This window comes from Entelurus aequoreus, linkage group LG01, assembly GCF_033978785.1.
Source record: "Entelurus aequoreus isolate RoL-2023_Sb linkage group LG01, RoL_Eaeq_v1.1, whole genome shotgun sequence".
In the NCBI taxonomy this organism is placed as follows: Eukaryota; Metazoa; Chordata; class Actinopteri; order Syngnathiformes; family Syngnathidae; genus Entelurus; species Entelurus aequoreus.
This window is the reverse complement of record NC_084731.1, coordinates 46,799,049-46,817,949: the sequence shown is the minus strand read 5'-3', so window position 1 is coordinate 46,817,949 and position 18,901 is coordinate 46,799,049. Positions and strand designations below refer to the sequence as shown.

Here is an 18,901-nt window from a genome sequence, read left to right as displayed (position 1 = left end):
CAAGCAAGGACATCCAACCCATCAAGTACTATTAAACTGCCAAGAAAAAGAGAAGAAAAAAATGAATAGTTTTGGGTGGATAATAGGAGACAGATGTAATAAAGTTCAAATTGATAATATTAAAGTTAGCCCTACAGTACCAATCCCCGCAATACCACCGTGGATGTATGAAAACCCAAATGTAAACATGCAATTACTAAAGAATAGAAATTTAAATAGTTACCAGATAGAACAATGGATTGAGGAAACGTTTTTAGACAACATCATGGTGTACACAGATGCATCAAAAACTATAAATAATAAGGTAGGAGCAGCAGCTGTTATTCCACAAGGAAACATAGTATTAAATAAGAGAATTAGTGATAAATTATCTGTTTTTACGGGAGAATTGGTAGCAATTTATGTGGCAATTAATTGGATAGAAGAAAATAAAGCAAGAAAAGCAGTCGTGTGCTCGGACTCCAGCAGTGCATTGACTAGCATAAAAAACATAGCGTCAGAAACAAGACAAGATTTAGTTTATGAAATAGTTCAGGCAGTCTACAGAATAAATAAAGCGGGAGGTGTGGTAACATTTCTTTGGGCTCCTGCTCATGTAGGAGTTGAGGGGAACGAATTAGCTGATAAGTACGCAAAACAAGCAACCACTAAAACAGAAGTAAACATGGAGATTAAGCACAGTAAAGAAGAAGTGAAGAACATCATTAAGATAGAACACAATAAAAAGTGGCAGGATAATTGGAATAAGGAAATAAAAGGTAGAGAGTATTACAAAGTCCAGAGGAGAGTATGTGTAATGAGGAGGCAATAGAAATAGGAAGGAAGAAGACATTATTACTAGAATGAGATTAGGACATACATATCTAAATAGTTCATTGAAATTGATGGGGAAACATGCTACAGGACTGTGTGATTCTTGCCAACAGATAGAAAATGTAAGACATGTTTTAATACATTGTAGAAAATATAATAGAGAAAGGGAAATACTGGGAAATAAGTTAGCGAAAGAGAATATTAGGTTAGCAGTGGAAGATATATTAGGATTGCACTCAGAACACACAGGTTATAAAGCAATACACACATTTTTTAAAAACACTGGGTTAAATAAAATAATTTAGAGTAGGAATCCACCTCGATCCACACTCCATTACAGTAGGTGGCGGTAATGCTCACCACAAGGTTGCTTGCCAACCGCCATAAAATCACAAGAAGAAGAAGAAGAAGAAGACGTGTCCCAGCGCTGCTCAGCTGTCACTCCAAACGGCGAGGGCTGCGGCTGCCGTGGCTATTGTTCGATCAGCGCGACGTCCTCCGTCTGCCTGTCGCTGCGTTGCTCCTGGCTCCAAACGACGATCCCGTCCGCTCTTCTCCTGGTCCAAAGGAGGCGAAACAGCCCGGCCTGTGGCTGAACACCGTCCCAGTGTGCGCTCCAGGTGCACACACTGCGCGCTGCTTGCAGTCTAATTACTTCCTGTTCCTAATGAAGTGTCCACTGTGTGTCTTACTGACATTCAAACTTAGTCTTTTTCAAAAACGAAGACTATAGTTTTCGACTTAATGTACAGCCCTTACCTTTGGGCTGGTACCGAGGGCGACTGTGTTGACCAGTTTGACGCGTGTAAATGATAGAATGTCCAGTACTGTAGAACTGTGTTTGGATATGACAATCCGTTTATTCCAGCTATCTAAATTAAATCAAATGTAGCTTAAATAACAAAGTATGCTGACCTTGAATGGCACATTATCACAGCATTGTCACGGCACGATGACACGACACGAACACGGTCGAAAACGGTTTGTCCTCCAATCGCCGTGCCCATGCTCACACCTGAACCCAATTTAAAGAGGCTACCATAGTAACCGCACCATAGCAACAGTCACCTCCCTGTCAACCCTTCCTGGTTCCTAACAGGAAGTGGGCGGAGCAATCTGCCGAAAAGGAAATTAAACATGCTGAACCCAACAATCAATTAGAGAAAATAAAAATAAAAACAATACAAACAAATAAGGAATTTTGGCTCCAACAACTTCATTAAACCTTTACATGTTTTTTTTAAAAAACATTTTTTTCTAATGCATGTAAACATACATGTTGAGTTTAGGGTGGGATTGGGGGCCTGAGGATTTGGTGCTACGCCCCTGGTTGCCTCTAATGCAGGGGTGTCAAACTAATTTTAGCTCAGGTGCCGCGTGGAGGAAAATCTGTGCACACGCGGGCCGGACTATTAAAATCATGGCATTAAAACTAAAAAAATAAAGACAACTTCAGATTGTTTTCTTTGTCTTACTTTGGGCAAAAATAGAACAAACACATTCTGAAAATCTTACAATAAAAATATAGAAAAAAACACCGGCAGCGGTAAAGTTTAGATCCATGAAGGAAAGAAGAAAATGAATGAATGTTTATAACTGAATACATTTACATATGCATAAAAATGTGTTTTCTTTTGTATTATTTCTTTTTAATGAATGAGGTAACGTTTATGACAACCTTTTTATTCCAAAACACAATATAGAATGTGAGATATAACAGGATAACGCATACATTTATCATTTGTTTTCAAAACGCTTACAAAAAAAGTGGGACCCCAAAAATGTACTGTGGGACCCCATTTTAATGACTTGATGGGGTCATAAAATTGAAAATTCCTAGCGCCAACACTGATGGAGTATTGGTGCGTGCAAAACAGCAGCAGGCGGCTGTGGCCTGCGGGCCGGTTCTAGAACTAATCAAATATCATCCCGGGGGCCATAGATCATTCATTCGCGGGCCGGATCTGGTATCAAAAAAATGTTTTCATAATAAAGACACAAATTAACTGCAATACTTTGAGTTAATTGAAACCCATTGAACAGTTCTAAAGCTTTAATAGGGTGTCAAATAGTCTAATTCAACTCTTCTCACCATAGTTTTTCAATGAATAAGCATGAAACATGCAGCAATTAACCAAAGAGATTCATCCTGGTGGCCAAGCGGTACACTTGATTGTTTTTATTTGAAGGAATTTTCTCTTTAATCAAGCACTGATTGGATTGACAATCCGAGTGAAAGCTCTTCTGACCTTTGGACGTTCTGTCAGAGAGTGTTCACTGTGATCAAGCAGCAACGAGGAAACTTCCTCTTTGGCTAGAAGCTTACAAATGATATAAAGAAATTATATATAGGCATTTAGTGCTTGTGGCAATAATAATAATAATAATAATAACACACACACAGAAATGTTTTTCTCTTGGATCTTTGCGCTAAATCCTTTTGAGTCCAATCCATTTGACTGTTTTTTGCAAGGTGAGTTGATGTGGATTGGGAAGTCCAGTAGTGCTGTTCTATCATTCTGTTGATGTTTTAAAGGGGTTGTTGGTGCTTGTGGAGTATCAGTGTTATGCAGCCTGATGAGAGTCTACTACTTCACTCAAACGTGCAGGTGAGATTTTTAAAACTGTATAAACCATCGGTGTTGAAACTTTTTCACAAGTATTTTGTACATGAAATATACTAACACTGTCTGTGTTACAAAACATGCTGTAATGTCAAATAATTAAGATATACCACAGTCTAGCGATGTATACACTATAAATCAGTTTCAACCTTTTCAGAGCCAAGGCACATTTTTTTCCTTGAAAAAATCTTGAGGCACACCACCAGCAGAAAACATAAAAAAATGAAACTCAGCAGCCGGTATTGACAATAAAAAGTCGTTCTCGCAATTGTTGGATATGAATTCAAACCATAACCAAGCATGCATCACAATAGCTCTTGTCTCAAAGTAGGTGTACTGTCACGACCTGTCCCATCACGCCGTGACTTATTTTGAGTTTTTTGGTGTTTTCCTGTGTGTAGTGTTTTACTTCTTGTCTTGCGCTCCTATTTTGATGTTGATTGCCATGTCATGTACGGATGTACTTTGTGGACGCCGTCTGCTGCTCCACACGCTGTAAGTCTTTGCTGTCGTCCAGCATTCTGTTTTTGTTTACTTTGCAGCCAGTTCAGTTTTAGCTTCGTTTTGCATAGCCATCCCTAAGCTTCAATGCCTTCTGTTAGCGGCACTTGCCTTTTGTTTATTTTTGGTTTAAGCATTAGATACCTTTTCTACCTGCTGCCACCTACTGATTTGGAAGAGTATTACACGGTTACTCTGCCGAGCTCTAGACAGCACAGACACTCAACAACGGCACACATGCAAAAAATATTTTTAACCCAATTGGGTGAAATTACATAATCTCCCACGGCACACCAGACAATATCTCACGGTACACTAGTGTATCGCAGCACAGTGGTTGAAAAACACTGCTATAAACAATAAGTGGCGCCAAACAACTTCTCCTCCAGCAGGTCCGAGGTTTTCTTCCTGTCACTTACACACATTAGTGACCCGGAGGGAGTAAATAAAGGGACTCAAAGGTAGTTGGTGTGTTAGCAAACAACAGAAGAGGGGTTATGATTTTTTAGTTTTATTTGATTTATTTATTTGACAGGTACAGTGCAATTAAACATTGCTTAATGTGGACCCCGACTTAAACAAGTTGAAATACTTATTCGGGTGTTACCATTTAGTGGTCAATTGTACAGAATATGTACTGTACTGTGTAAAGTTTACACAGTACAGTACATACAGTACAGTTTACAGTGTAAACTGTACTGTTTCATATAATGTATTCTCTTCCTTTGCAATCTACTAATAAAAGTTTCAAAAGTTTCAATGCTACCCATAGATAACCGATGTCAAAGTACATTAGATTTATAGCCACAGGCTAATTTGCAACCCTTGTCCCTTGTGAGGCTTTTAAAGAAAAGTAGAGAAAAGTGTAAAACACATACAAAAGTATTAAGACAAGTCCGAAAATAAAAACACCTTGAAAATAATTGGCCCCATGTGTCCGTACTACACCCAGTTCTAGTGCTCACACTTATGGTTTTCCTCAAGCCGCTTTTTCAGTTTTGTGGAGAAAAGTTTAATGTCCGACTGTTACTTTTACTCCAGTGGCAAAGAGTTCCACAGATGTGAGGCCTTCACTGAGAACGCAGACTGACCCAGAGTGATCTTTTCACTCTACAGCTCCCACCGACTGCAGCTCCAGTGTGCACACCTTCACTATTGTACAGTCGTGGTCAAAAGTTTACATACACTTGTAAAGAACATAATGTCATGGCTGTTTTGAGTTTCCAATAATTTCTACAACTCTTATTTTTTTGTCATAGAGTGATTGGAGCACATAATTGTTGGTCACAAAAAACATTCATGAAGTTTGGTTCTTTTATGAATTTATTTCTGACATCTCTTACATCACATGGACAAAGATAAGACCTTCTGAAGGAAAGTTCTGTGGTTAGATGAAACAAAAATTGAGCTGTTTGGCCACAATACCCAGCAATATGTTTGGAGGAGAAAAGGTGAGGCCTTTAATCCCAGGACCACAAGTCCTACCGTCAAGCATGGTGGTGGTGGTATTATGCTCTGGGCCTGTTTTGCTGCCAATGGAACTGGTGCTTTAAATGGGACAATGAAAAATTTTTCAGGACAACCTAAAATCATCAGGCCGGAGGTTGGGTCTTGGGCGCAGTTGGGTGTTCCAACAGGACAATGACCCCAAACACACGTCAAAAGTGGTAAAGGAATGGCTAAATCAGGCTAGAATGAAGGTTTTAGAATGACCTTCCCAAAGTCTTGACTTAAACGTGTGGACAATGCTGAAGAAACAAGTCCATGTCAGAAAACCCACAAATTTAGCTGAACTGCACTAATTTTGTCAAGAGGAGTGGTCAAAAATTCAACCAGAAGCTTGTGGATGGCTATCAAAAGCACCTTTATGCAGTGAAACTTGCCAAGGGACATGTAACCAGATATTAACATTGCTGTATGTATACTTTTGACCCAGCAGATTTACTCACATGTTCAGTAGACCCATAATAAATTCATAAAAGAACCAAACTTCATGATTTTTTTTTTTGTGACCAACAAGTATGTGCTCCAATCACTCTATCACAAAAAAATAAGAGTTGTAGAAATTATTGGAAACTCAAGACAGCCATGACATTATGTTCTTTACAAGTGTATGTAAACGTTTGATCGCGACTGTACCTTTGTATTTCTTGACACATCACATCAGGGGTTAATCCATTAAGACACTTGAAAATAGCTTTTAAAAATGAGAAATGTATAAAATGATCAAAACTCATCATGTTATATTTTGGAGTAATATGGCAGTGATGATGCTTCATTGGTTTTTGGTCAAATATATTTAGTGTTTGTTTATGATGCTAGATTTAAGCAGGCTAGCTACTTTACAATTGACCAAGTCGAGGGGATCTACCTCATTTATATAATATAATTTATATTTATTTATTTATGGAAGAGACTTTTTTTGTTAACAAGTTAAAGGTGTTTAACGATAATACAAGCATGTTTAAGATATATTTATATTATTATTATATATATAGATTCCTTTCTTTCATGAAGACAAGAATATAAGTTGGTGTATTACTTGATTCTGATGACTTGCATTGATTGGAATCAGACAGTATTGCTGATAACGTCCGCATTTTCAAATGGAGGAGAAAAAAAAGTCCTCCTTTCTGCCCAAAAACCACATGAAAGTGGTTGGTTTTTGGCATCTTATTTGTCCAGCTTCCATACTCCTTTTTATACACTTTACAAGAAATACATTGGCGGGAAACTCTGTAATTTGCTAGCTTTCTGAGACTCTTATTTTGTTAGCGCAGGCAGGATGAAGCAGGGCTTTTATTGTGAAGACAGGAACTGTGCAGTCGGTCTTTGGAGTTTTGACGGCAGGTACGGCGTGAGAGTCTGTTGAAATAAAAATTGTTTCTCGCCTTCCTGTCGGTCGTTTTTTCTTAATAATGATCTCGCAGCAGTAATGGGCACCCCTGTTTTAAGATCATCCTGATCAAATATGCAGAGTTGTCGAAGAACTGTCCAGAAGCCAAAAAACATGATTGATAAAAATGTGATGATTAAAAATACACTGGTACCACTGTACCTCATTAGTAACAATAACAGTAAATGGACTAGTTTGTCACATGCAATGGTTGGCTGTATGATGGTATACAAAACCAAGCCACTGATCTAAAAAAAAAAAAAAAAATGCTCCATGTAAGCGAGAGTACCTGTGCTGTAGGCAGTGTTTCTTAACCATTGGGCTGTTGGGTTCTTGTTGTTGTTGGGATGCGAGTGCCGCAAAAATTATGACCAAATTAGTGAATCTGTGTTTTCATTTGCGCTTTAATTTTATTGACCGTTTACTTAAGAAACACATTTTTTATTAATTTAGTTTATTTATTTTAGCACCACATAATTGTATGTACATGTATTTTTCATCAGTTATGTATGTGTCCCTTCTAGGGTTGTACGGTACACCGGTACTAGTATAGTACCGCGATACTAATGAATCATATTCTGTACTATACCGCCTCTAAAAAGTACCGGTTGTAAAGTTGAAACGGAAAATAACCAGATATTAACAGTAAATGAACAAGTAGATTGATAATCCATTTTTACAGCTTGTCTTTAATAATGTTGACAAAATAATAGAATGGAAATGACACAATATGTTACTGCATATGTCAGCAGCTAAATTAGGAGCCTTTGTTTGCTTACTTACTAATAAAAGACACGTTGTCTTGTATGTTCACTATTTTATTTAAGGACACAATTGCAATAACTAACATATGTTTAATGCACCGTAAGATTTTTTTGTAAAATAAAGACAATAATGCAATTTTTTATGGTCCCCTTTATTTAGAAAAGTATCGAAATACATTTTGGTACCGGTACCGGTACCAAAATATTGGTTTCGGGACAACACTAGTCCCTTCAGTACTTATTTTTCTAATCAGCCTGACCTAAGCCTAAGGTTTATGTGGTAAATAAGAAATATTCTTTGTGATTAACACATGGTTTCATATCATTTGACAATGTGGAAAACTCTAAGTTGGTTAGATATCATTTTTTAATACGATTAAAATCAGGAGGAAGATTATTAATTCAGTGTTAATGTTTGAGTGGGCCCCGGGCCCCTCTGTAGTGGAAAAGTTGGGCCCTGAGGTCAAAAAGGTTAAGAATCCCTGGATTTGGGTGAGCAAATCAGGCGCTCCTTCTCTAATACCTTGTAGAAGGTCGTAAACGTCAATCGTGTGGGACTTCTTCACTGTTTTCGAAGGAGACTTTTCGTGTGCTATTTGCACCAAATGTTGTACAAACATTTGCACTTCAACACATCAAACCTTATCAGCCACCCAGTGGCGGGCCGTGCGTTTCCCACCTAGGCCTTCAGTGATGTCCGAATTCAATTATTACCTCTCAAAATACCATAATTTATGTCACCACATGAAACACATTTACGCCATTGAAACATGTCAACAGTGTACAAAACGGGTTATTTTCTGGCGCATTTAAAAGTAAATTAAAACACATCAGCAATTAAAATATATCTTTTGTGGTACTGTCAAAATTAAAATAGCAAAAATCATATTAAAAGTTAAAAAATTAAATATTTGAACTCACAACTTGTAGCACCTATTCAACGCCGTATAAGCCAGTGGTACCCCTTGTCGTTGGCTTATTTGAGTGGAAATGGCGGGCATTTCCCCATTTCATCGCCAGAACAGCTGAGCTAGCTTTCGGGGTTGGCCAACATCGTCTCACAAGATGTAGTTTCTCTTTAAATATCCTTCTTGAAAATGGCCTTGCAAATATATATCTGCCACCTAATCAACGTTTTGTTCTCCTTCTCCGCTATCTCGGTATGGCTACGGCGCAACACTTCCTGCTTCCTGCTAAATTGCAACTTGTGATTGGATACTCACTTTGGAATGACAAGTGAGTATCCAATCACAGTCTCATTAACATCAGGCTACCTAGATAGACTATTGTCAACCACTTGTGATCTGATTGGCTATCGCAACTGTCTATCAACTGTATGTCCCCGTTCACTTACAGTGCATGGATGCCCACATTGTTGATTCTGAAGGCCTCGAGCAGATTTGGTACAGCATGGCAACATAAACTAGCTGAATTCTGATTGGATACAAACTAAAACTAAAAACAACAGCACTGGAAGGAGCATAATATGACATGAAGAGACTATGAATACTTTTAGATATTTAGGGAAAGTAAATAAAAAATAATTTTATCTTTAATTATGATCATGATGTCTGGTTATGTTAGGCCAGATATAAATAAGTGATAGGTTTTTTATATTTGTCTTTAGAGGGTGGGACATATTTGTATATGTATCGGGTTGGAAAAAAATCCCTAATTGTTAATATTCCGCCACTTTTCGTCCGTGAACTACTCCTTCGATTCAAAACATTCCAACATCAAAATGCTCAACTACATCAGCACATTTAGCACTCTATGCCATCATGCTAGGTGCTCGCATGCTAACTGTCAACATGTTAGCATGTTAGTTTCTCTTCCTTGCTGTGAAGAAGCGAGGGCTAATGTGAGCTGGCAGGTGCTTGCCGCTGCCTTCGCTCTACAAGGAAGTACAGCTACAGTGGGCGAGAACTTCACCTGAACAATAAAAACAAAGTGGCAAAACACCTTATCTTCATGCTTTGACAGTGTTTAGACTAGGCCGGGGAAATTATTTTGACTCCGGGGGCCACATTTTGAGAAAAAATGTGTCTGCGGGGTGGTATATCCATCTATCAATCAATCAATCAATCAAAGTTTGTGTATATAGCCCTAAATCACAAGTGTCTCAAAGGGCTGCACAAGCCACAACAACATCCTCGGCTCAGATCCCACATCAGGGCAAGAAAAAACTCAACTCAATGGGATACGATGAGAAACTTTGGAGGGGACCGCAGATGTGGGGACCCCCCCTGGGCGACCGGTGCAATGGACGTCAAGTGGATCTAGCATAATATTGTGAGAGTCCAGTCCATAGTGGGGCCAGCAGGGGATCATCTTGAGTGGAGACAAGTCAGCAGAGAAGAGACGTCATCAACTGATGCACCGATGAGTGGTCCACCCCGGGTCCCGACTTTGAACAGCTAGCGCATCAGCTGTGGTCACCTACTAACCTCTCCACACAGGAGACGGGGGCAGAGCAGAAAAGAAACGGCAGATCAACTGGTTTAAAAGGGGGGTCTATTTAAAGGCTAGTGTATACAAATGAGTTTTAAGATGGTACTTAAATGCTTCCACTAACTACACTATATTGCCAAAAGTATTTGGCCACCCATCCAAATGATTAGAATTATGGTGTGGGGTTGTTTTTCAGGAGCTGGGCTTGGCCCCTTAGTTACAGTGAAAGGAACTTTGAATGCTCCAGGATACCAAAACATTTTGGACAATTCTAAGCTCCCAACGTTGTGGTAACAGCTTGGAGCGGGCCCCTTCCTCTTCCAACATGACAAGTAATGTTCCCTCTAATTTTTCATGTGTGTGAGCAAACGCAAAAACTCCCTGAGCATTCAGTGGAGCCCATGTGAGCAACATCAGACGTGCACACTGTGGCTACACCAGCAGCACACCTGTCCCAAACCTGACTAAATAACAATTTCAATCTCCATCCATCCATCCATTTTCTACCGCTTGTCCCTTTCGGGGTCGCTGGAGCCTATCTCAGCTGCATTCGGGCGGAAGGCGGGGTACACACTGGAAAAGTCCCCACCTCATCGCAGGGCCAACAGAGATAGACAGACAACATTCTCTTATTATTATAATCAAATGACAGCAGTCATTTCCATTTCTAATATAAGTGTTTAGGCCCACTTACAATGACAATAACAAAAAATATTGTTTTTCATGAACTGTGTACTTGTATTGTTTGTTTGGGTGGAGGTCCTGCTTTGGAAATAATTTGTACCCCTTTCAGACATTGCATTTAGTTCCCATTAAAACATTCACATGTTGCACAATGAGATGTAAGCAGGGGATCATCTGTACATTCCTGCAACTTCCTGTTTGTAAAAAATATATTTTTATTAGTATTTATTTAATATACTAACAGCATTTCATGATTAATATTTATAAATTAAGATTCCTAATAAATGACACTAGAATAAGCACACATTTGATTGGTAAATTATAGTGTAACGACCTGGAATGACACTTTATGTGTGGTGTTGGAGTTGTCCGACGTTTTGTGTGGCTGTAAACGCATCACTGGCTAAGTGCCATATGTGCATGTGTTGGCGCAAGTGAGAAAGAGCGAGCGGCTGCTGTTGATATAACAAAGTTGCTTTTGGTCTGGTTTGTACTGCAGAAAATGACCACTTTCGGTAGATATCATTTTTTTTACTAATGTTTTGGTGATGTGGTTATGGCCGACAATAAAGAGTTTTGCTCAGTAAAGTGATGGATGGAATTCATGTCCTCAAAGCGTCTCGACAGACGTTACAATATTTGAACAATGATGACGAAAACTGTTTTCTCTGTCGTGTCCGTGTGTCGACAATTGTTATGCGCTTATTTTTTTATTTGATTTTGTGCGTGGCATAGATTTTCCGTGCGCAGAGGACACTTGAGCAGTGTGCAATTGCACAGGCGCGCACCTTAGAGGGAACGTTGATGACAAGGTCCATAAAGACATGGATGATAGAGTCTGGTGAGAACGAACTTGACTGGCCTGCACAGAGTCCTGACCTGAACCTGATAGAGCACTTTTGGGATGAATTAGAACAGAGACTGAGCCAGGGCTTCTCGACCAACATCAGTGTGTGACCTCACCAATAAGCTTTTGGAAGAATGGTGGAAAATTCCTATAAACACACTCTGCAACCTTGTGGACAGCCTTCCCAGAAGAGTTGAAGCTGTAATAGCTGTAAAAGGTGGACCGACATCATATTAAACCCCATGGGTTAGGAATGGGATGGCACTTCAAGTTCATATGTGAGTCAAGGCAGGTGGCCATATACTTTTGGCAATATAGTGTATGTGTACAAATATATATATATATACACACACACACACACACACACACACACACACACACACACACACACACACACACACACACACACACCTATATATGTAAGATGTGACAATCTGCTGTAACAGTATGTGTGCTTGGGTCCTATTTTTAGGAACACTAATACAAAACCTCACAATAATGTCTGATTGAATGCTAAAAATGTTGTGACAGACCGCCTTAAAAAACGGAATGGAATTTAAATTTTTTTTTACTAAATGAGACACCCAGAATGTACATGAAAATAAAGAATGTGTGATTTACAATATTAACTATGCATGATAAAACACTGAATATTGACAACATATGAACATCACACCCCCTCTCCATCGACATATTTTACAATCAAGCAAAACCCAGCAAAAATGCAACAAACAGCGAAATATGAACGCGAAGGGTAAAATAATAAACCCACCTACAATCGGATATATCTGACATATCACTAAGCTTTAGAACTTTGTTGTCAAAATCTCCTTCCGCGTCTGTCCCTGACACCCGCATTTCAGGCTGGCCCCTCTGGAAACACTCTGTGGAAACGCTCCCCACCCACACTGCTTGGTGCCTCGTCTGAGCTGCTGTGACTTAGATTACCATAGTAACTAATTAGACTACCATTGTAACTAATTAGATGACGATAGTTACTGGTTAGATGACCATAGTAACTAATTATATTACCATAGTAACTAGTATATCATGCAAAAGCGCAGATTCCAGCCATTGAAATACTTTGTATAGTTCAAGACTTACGGTCATTTGAAAACATCACTGCACATCATAATGGCAGCTACAGTTTCCATCTTAAAGATCTAAAAAACATTTTTGGGAATGTCCGCCGTTTCAGATTGAAAAGCTTAACGGGCCGCATGTGGCCCCAAGGCCTTAATTTGTCCAGTTCTGGATTAGACACTGTTTTGAACTTTACCTTTACCTAAAAGTGTTTGGCACAATAAAAAGTACTACATTTCCATGCAAAACAATTTTGCACACAAGAACATAGAAAAAAAATAAAATAATAATAATATGAATTTATTTGAAAAATATAAATAAAATGAGGACAAAATGTGAATGCAGAATTTTAACACCCTGCCTGCTGACAACTTGCCTTTAAAAGGTTTTCAAACATTTCACTGAGTCATACCAAAGACTATAAAAATGGGACCCATTACCTCCCTGCTTGGCACTCAGCATCAAGGGTTGGAATTGGGGGTTAGATCACCAAATATGATTCCCGGGCGCGGCCACTGCTGCTGCTCACTGCTGCTGCTCACTGCTGCTGCTCACTGCTCCCCTCACCTCCCAGGGGGTGATCAAGGGTGACGGGTCAAATGCAGATAATAATTTCGCCACACCTAGTGCGAGTGAGACAATCATGGGTACTTTAACGTTTTAATTTGTCCTAAGAACCTCACCACGTCACTGATGGTCAGCAAATGTTTTCTTCCATTTCTCTGAGCAGTGAAAGTGAGAGCAAGGAGAAGTTCTCTTCACCAGGACTATTCACAGCCACCTGGAGATCTTTCGTCCACTTCTGGACTTTGACCGTCCTCCTGTCCTTAGTGGGCTCGCGTGTTTCTTCTCTGATTGTTCTGGAGTTTTCCCTGCGAGCCATCTCCGCATTTGTTTCCGCCCGACTGGTGAGTTCACACAGACATCAATATAATAATTCTGTTAACATCTTTCTGGTGTTCCAGGATGCTAATGGCAGAGGTCTTCAACTTCTCCTGATCCAGAGCCACTTCTCCTTAGGATCCGGCATCACCTGCACTCTCTCCTTCCTCCACCAGGGGGCGTCACACAGCTCCCTCGGCGTCTTCCTGGCGGCCACTCTCAGTTGGGCGTTGGCGGGCTTCTGCAGGTCTCTGTGGGGTCACGTGGCCCGACTGTACCCCCTGCACAGCACACAGCGCTACTGTGGGAAGTGCATCACCCTGCTGGCCTCCGGACATTCCCTGCTGGCCTCGCTGCAGAGACTGGTCCTTCTGGTCTTTGCCGTGGCGGCCGTGGCGGCCTTTGCCACGGTTTATGACCACTTTCTGTCCCAGAAGCAGGCGCTGAAGTTTTGGACGCCGCTCACGCTCTGTTACACAATGCTGGTGGTATATAATCAAGGTGGGGATGTGTTGCTCTTTTTAGGACTTTATGAATCAATTAATATAATTTATTATGCAACCTTAAATATGTCAGAGGTTCCACAATAGTGTATCAGGTGAGCTCCACTGGGCAGACGCCATCTTGTTTGTCTTTAGCGTTGATGCTAATTAGCTTTGTTTGCTTCAAGAAGCACTATTGTGTACTTTATTCCACTATTATACACAGCAATGACTCAGGGTGGCTTTTTAAGCTGTGTAGAGAAGCCTTCTTTTTGACAAAGTTTACTTTTTCCATGTTAGCAATGCTAACATAGCTATGTGAGCTAACCTGCTAACATTGCACATTTTAACAGCAATTTCATGCTAGGTTAGCCTATTCACTGAAGAAAAACAACACGATCCAACTGACAGCTTTCATGTCTGAAGATTAGTGACAGTTTGCAAAATGTACTTTAAGATGTGTAGTGAAGCTTTGTTTAAAAAAAAAAGTAAATCAATCAATTATTCAAAGTTTATTTATATAGCCCTTAATCACAGGTGTCTCAAAGGGCTGCAAAGTCTGTTTCAACACAATCAAACTGACAGCTCCCATATCTGAAGATGAGTGACAGTTTGCAGAGATTTATTTCAAGACGTGCAGTGAAGCCTTTTCTTCTTTTTTTTTTACAAAAGCGATTGGTGTACACAGGGAAAGTTCACGGTTGTGTTTTATGATGTGTAGCAAAGCCTCTTTTTTTTTTTTTTTTTTTTTTACAAAGTCAATCAATCAATTAATCAATCTATCAAAGTTTATTGTGGCCGTGCCAGCAATCTGAGGGTTACTGGTTCACTCCCCACCTTCTACCATCCTAGTCACGTCCGTTGTGTCCTTGAGCAAGACACTTCACCCTTGCTCCTGATGGGTCCTGGTTAGCGCCTTGCATGGCAGCTCCCGCCATCAGTGTGTGAAAGTGTGTGTGAATGGGTGAATTTGGAAATAGTGTCAAAGTGCTTTGAGTTCCATAAAAAAGGTAGAAAAGCGCTATACAAGTACAACCCATTTACCATTTTATTGATATAGCCCCGAATCACAAGTGTCTCAAAGGGCTGCAAAGTCTGTTTCAACACAATCAAACTGACAGCTTCCATGTCTGAAGATGAGTGACAGTTTGCAGATTTATTTTAAGACGTGCAGTGAAGCCTTTTTAAAAAACTTTTTTTTTACAAAAGTGATTGGTGTACACAGGGAAAGTTCATGGTTGCGTTTTATGGTGTGTAGCAAAGCCTCTTTTTTTTTTTACAAAGTCAATCAATCAATCAATCACTCAATCAATCTATCACAAGTGTCTCAAAGTTTCTGCAAAGTCTGTTTCATCCACTTTTGACATACATTGCAACTCTGGGCCTGTCCAAAGTGACAGACGCCATATATCACATACCACAGCAGGGACAGGGGGAAACACGCATTAGCGACTCTCGCATAGCTATGTGAGCTCACATGCTAACATTACACGATTTAACAGCAACATCATGCTAAGTTGGCCTGTTCAATCAAGGAAAACAGCACGATGTCCGTAGTTGAGTGACCGATAATTTGTGGGAGGTTTATACTGAAGATGTGTAGTGAAGCCTGTTTAAAAAAAAGATTAAAGTTACTTTTAATTACATTGTTGAGGTTCAGAAGTGATTTGAAGACACTTAACAAAGATGTTCTCCGTGAAGTGGTGGTTGTATACATGGGGAGAGCTCAAGGTGGCGTTTTAAGATGTGTAGCAAAGCCTGCTTTTTTAAAAGTGTACTTTATCCACTTTTTACATATACATTGTAACTCTGCACTTGTCTTAAAACAAAGCGTGTCGCTCTGCCATCCATCAAGTCAGTCAGCTACTGTAATGTTGCCTGTATGTATACACAGAATGTGTTTTAAGATGTGTAGTGAAACCTGCTTTTTTTTTAAAAAAATCACAAACTGCCTCTATGGACACGTATTACTGTTAAAATTTTGTTCAAGAAAATCACCGACAGTGTAAACTTTTCGTTTGTTTCATCCAGAGGATCAACAACGTCAGGGGGGCACTGAGGCCCTCGTGCACACCGTGGTGCTGCGCCTGGGGGCCCTGCTGGTTCTTATGCTGACGGTGGGAAACTGGTCTGATGTCCTCCACGTCCTCGTCACTTTCTTTGGGGAAGCTGTCTGCCTGTTGTTCTCGCAGGATCTGCTGCAGATCATCTTAAAGGTCTGCGCGCAAAAAGTTTAATTATTATTATTAAAGCAATGCGGGTGCTGTTGATTCAGTTTGAACATAGCTGTGCATAGAGAGACTACAGCCAAATGGGTTTCAAAGTTGGTAGCAAACTTGGTGCTCTGTAGTCACGCACGGGGCTTTTGACTAATTGGAAAGAATATGGCCAGAAGATCTCATAAATGATTGATCAAAAGCCCCTCACGTGACTACAGGGCGCCATGTTTGCTACCAACTTTGAAACCAAGTTGGTCATACTCTCTCAATACACGGCTCTGAGTTTCAACTAGTTTTAACTAAAGCCACACATTACAACACTAAAATGGAAACAGATTCAACCAACTCTTTAAAGGCCTACTGAAATGATTTTTTAAAATTTAAACGGGGATAGCAGATCCATTCTATGTGTCATACTTGATCATTTCGCGATATTGCCATATTTTTGCTGAAAGGATTTAGTAGAGAACATCGACGATAAAGTTCGCAACTTTTGGTCGCTGATAAAAAAAGCTTTGCCTGTACCGGAAGTAGCGTGACGTCGCAGGTTGAAGGGTTCCTCACATTTCCCCATTGTTTACACCAGCAGCGAGAGCGATTCGGACCGAGAAAGCGACAATTACCCCACTAATTTGAGCGAGGATGAAAGATTCGTGGAAGAGGAACGTGAGAGTGAAGGACTAGAGTTCAGTGCAGGACGTATCTTTTTTCACTCTGACCGTAACTTAGGTACAAGGGTTCATTGGATTCCACACTTTCTCCTTTTTCTATTGTGGATCACGGATTTGTATTTCAAACCACCTCGGATACTATATCCTCTTGAAAATGAGAGTCGAGAACGTGAAATGGACATTCACAGTGACTTTTATCTCCACGACAATACATCGGTGAAGCACTTTAGCTACGGAGCTAACGTGATAGCATCGTGCTTAAATGCAGATAGAAACAAAAGAAATAAACCCCTGACTGGAAGGATAGACAGAAGATCAACAATACTACTATCAGGAGACACCGAACCAAACACTGGGCCTGTAACCACACGGTTAATGCTGTGCCGCCTGTCGAAGCCTAGCAATGTTGTTGCTAACGACGCCATTGAAGCTAACTTAGCTACGGGACCTCGTCAGAGCTATGATAAAAACATTAGGGCTCCACCTACACCAGCCCTCATCTGCTCATCAACACCCGTGCTCACCTGCGTTCCAGCGATCGATGGTGCGACGAAGGACTTCACCCGATCATCGATGCGGTCGGGGGCTAGCATCGGATAGCGCGTCTGCTATCCAACCCAAAGTCCTCCTGGTTGTGTTGCTGCAGCCGGCCGCTAATACACCGATCCCACCTACAGCTTTCTTCTTTGCAGTCTTCATTGTGCATTAAACAAATTGCAAAATATTCACCGACACAGATGTCCAGAATACTGTGAAATTTTGCGATGAAAACAGAGCTGTTTGTATTGAGATACAATGTGTCCGAATACTTCCGCTTCAACCGTTGACGTCACGCGCAAACGTCATCGTACCTAGACGTTTTCAAGCGGGAGTTTCCCGGGAAATTTAAAATTGCACTTTATAAGTTAACCCGGCCGTATTGGCATGTGTTGCAATGTTAAGATTTAATCATTGATATATAAACTATCAGACTGCGTGGTCGGTAGTAGTGGGTTTCAGTAGGCCTTTAAAAATATGTATAAAAAAAACCCCGCAATTAAATAATTAATGAATCGCTACGTTTAGTGCTAATATGGACATGTCTCCAACTTACAGGAAGAAGAAGAGGACACCAACATGAGAAAATTATCAGAGAAAATGAGAGCACACAAGTAAAATGCGGTCAAAAAGCAGCTGATAAAGTGTACCTCAAATACAATTACCTCAAACGTCAATAAATATACTTTGATAGGCATTTTTGAAAAATGTGAATGATTTCTAACAACATTTGAATGTGGTAAAAATGCTTTGGAAGATATGCTGCATAGACCTAAAATAGATATACTTTAAGGTTTATAATGATAAGACAAATGGTTAATGACTTATGGCCAAAGACATTCTGCTAGCTCAAATTGAACACGTGCTTGCCGGTCCCCTAAAGCAGTGTTTTTCAACTCGTGTACCGTGAGATACAGTCCGGTTTGCCGTGGGATATTATGTAATTTCTTCCATATCAGTAGGTGGCAGCAGGTAGTTAATTGCTTTGTAGATGTCGGGAACAATGATGATGGTTTGTCGTGATCACAATATGCAGACGACAGCTGGAGGCAGTGTACAGGTAAAAAGGTATCGAATGCTTAAACCAAAAATAAACAGAAGGCGAGTGCCCCTAAGAAAAGGCATTGAAGCTTAGGGAAGGCTATGTGTTACAGGTCCCGGCTTGGGTACCTGGTTACAGCTTATAGTTATCCTGCAGTATGGACACAAGGATCACAAATTGAAACGTGTTGTCGCTTTCCCAAATTCCACAGGATTGTGTTTTTATTGAACCACACAAAATATATTCTGTCTCTTTCTTTTGTTTTTTCTCCATTGTCTTTTCAATGTTCATATTTTTGTATTATCACAATAATAATCAACATAACAATCATTCTGTCATTATTCAAATTCACACTACATAACACATAACACCATTCTCTTTTTACATCATTTGTTCTCTTCATCA

General features: G+C 40.0%; 1 protein-coding gene across 1 annotated transcript; it reads left to right on the top strand.

The window, feature by feature from the left end:
• The first annotated feature begins 807 nt into the window (after window positions 1–807).
• Window positions 808–18,149, top strand: LOC133630201 (transmembrane protein 82-like). Its single transcript, XM_062021668.1, has 6 exons — window positions 808–1,433; window positions 3,350–3,422; window positions 13,394–13,571; window positions 13,629–14,046; window positions 16,059–16,243; window positions 18,013–18,149. Exons 1-6 carry the CDS (start codon window positions 1,166–1,168, stop codon window positions 18,070–18,072), a joined length of 1,182 nt encoding a protein of 393 aa, XP_061877652.1. The 5' UTR covers window positions 808–1,165; the 3' UTR covers window positions 18,073–18,149.
• Window positions 18,150–18,901: the final 752 nt, after the last annotated feature.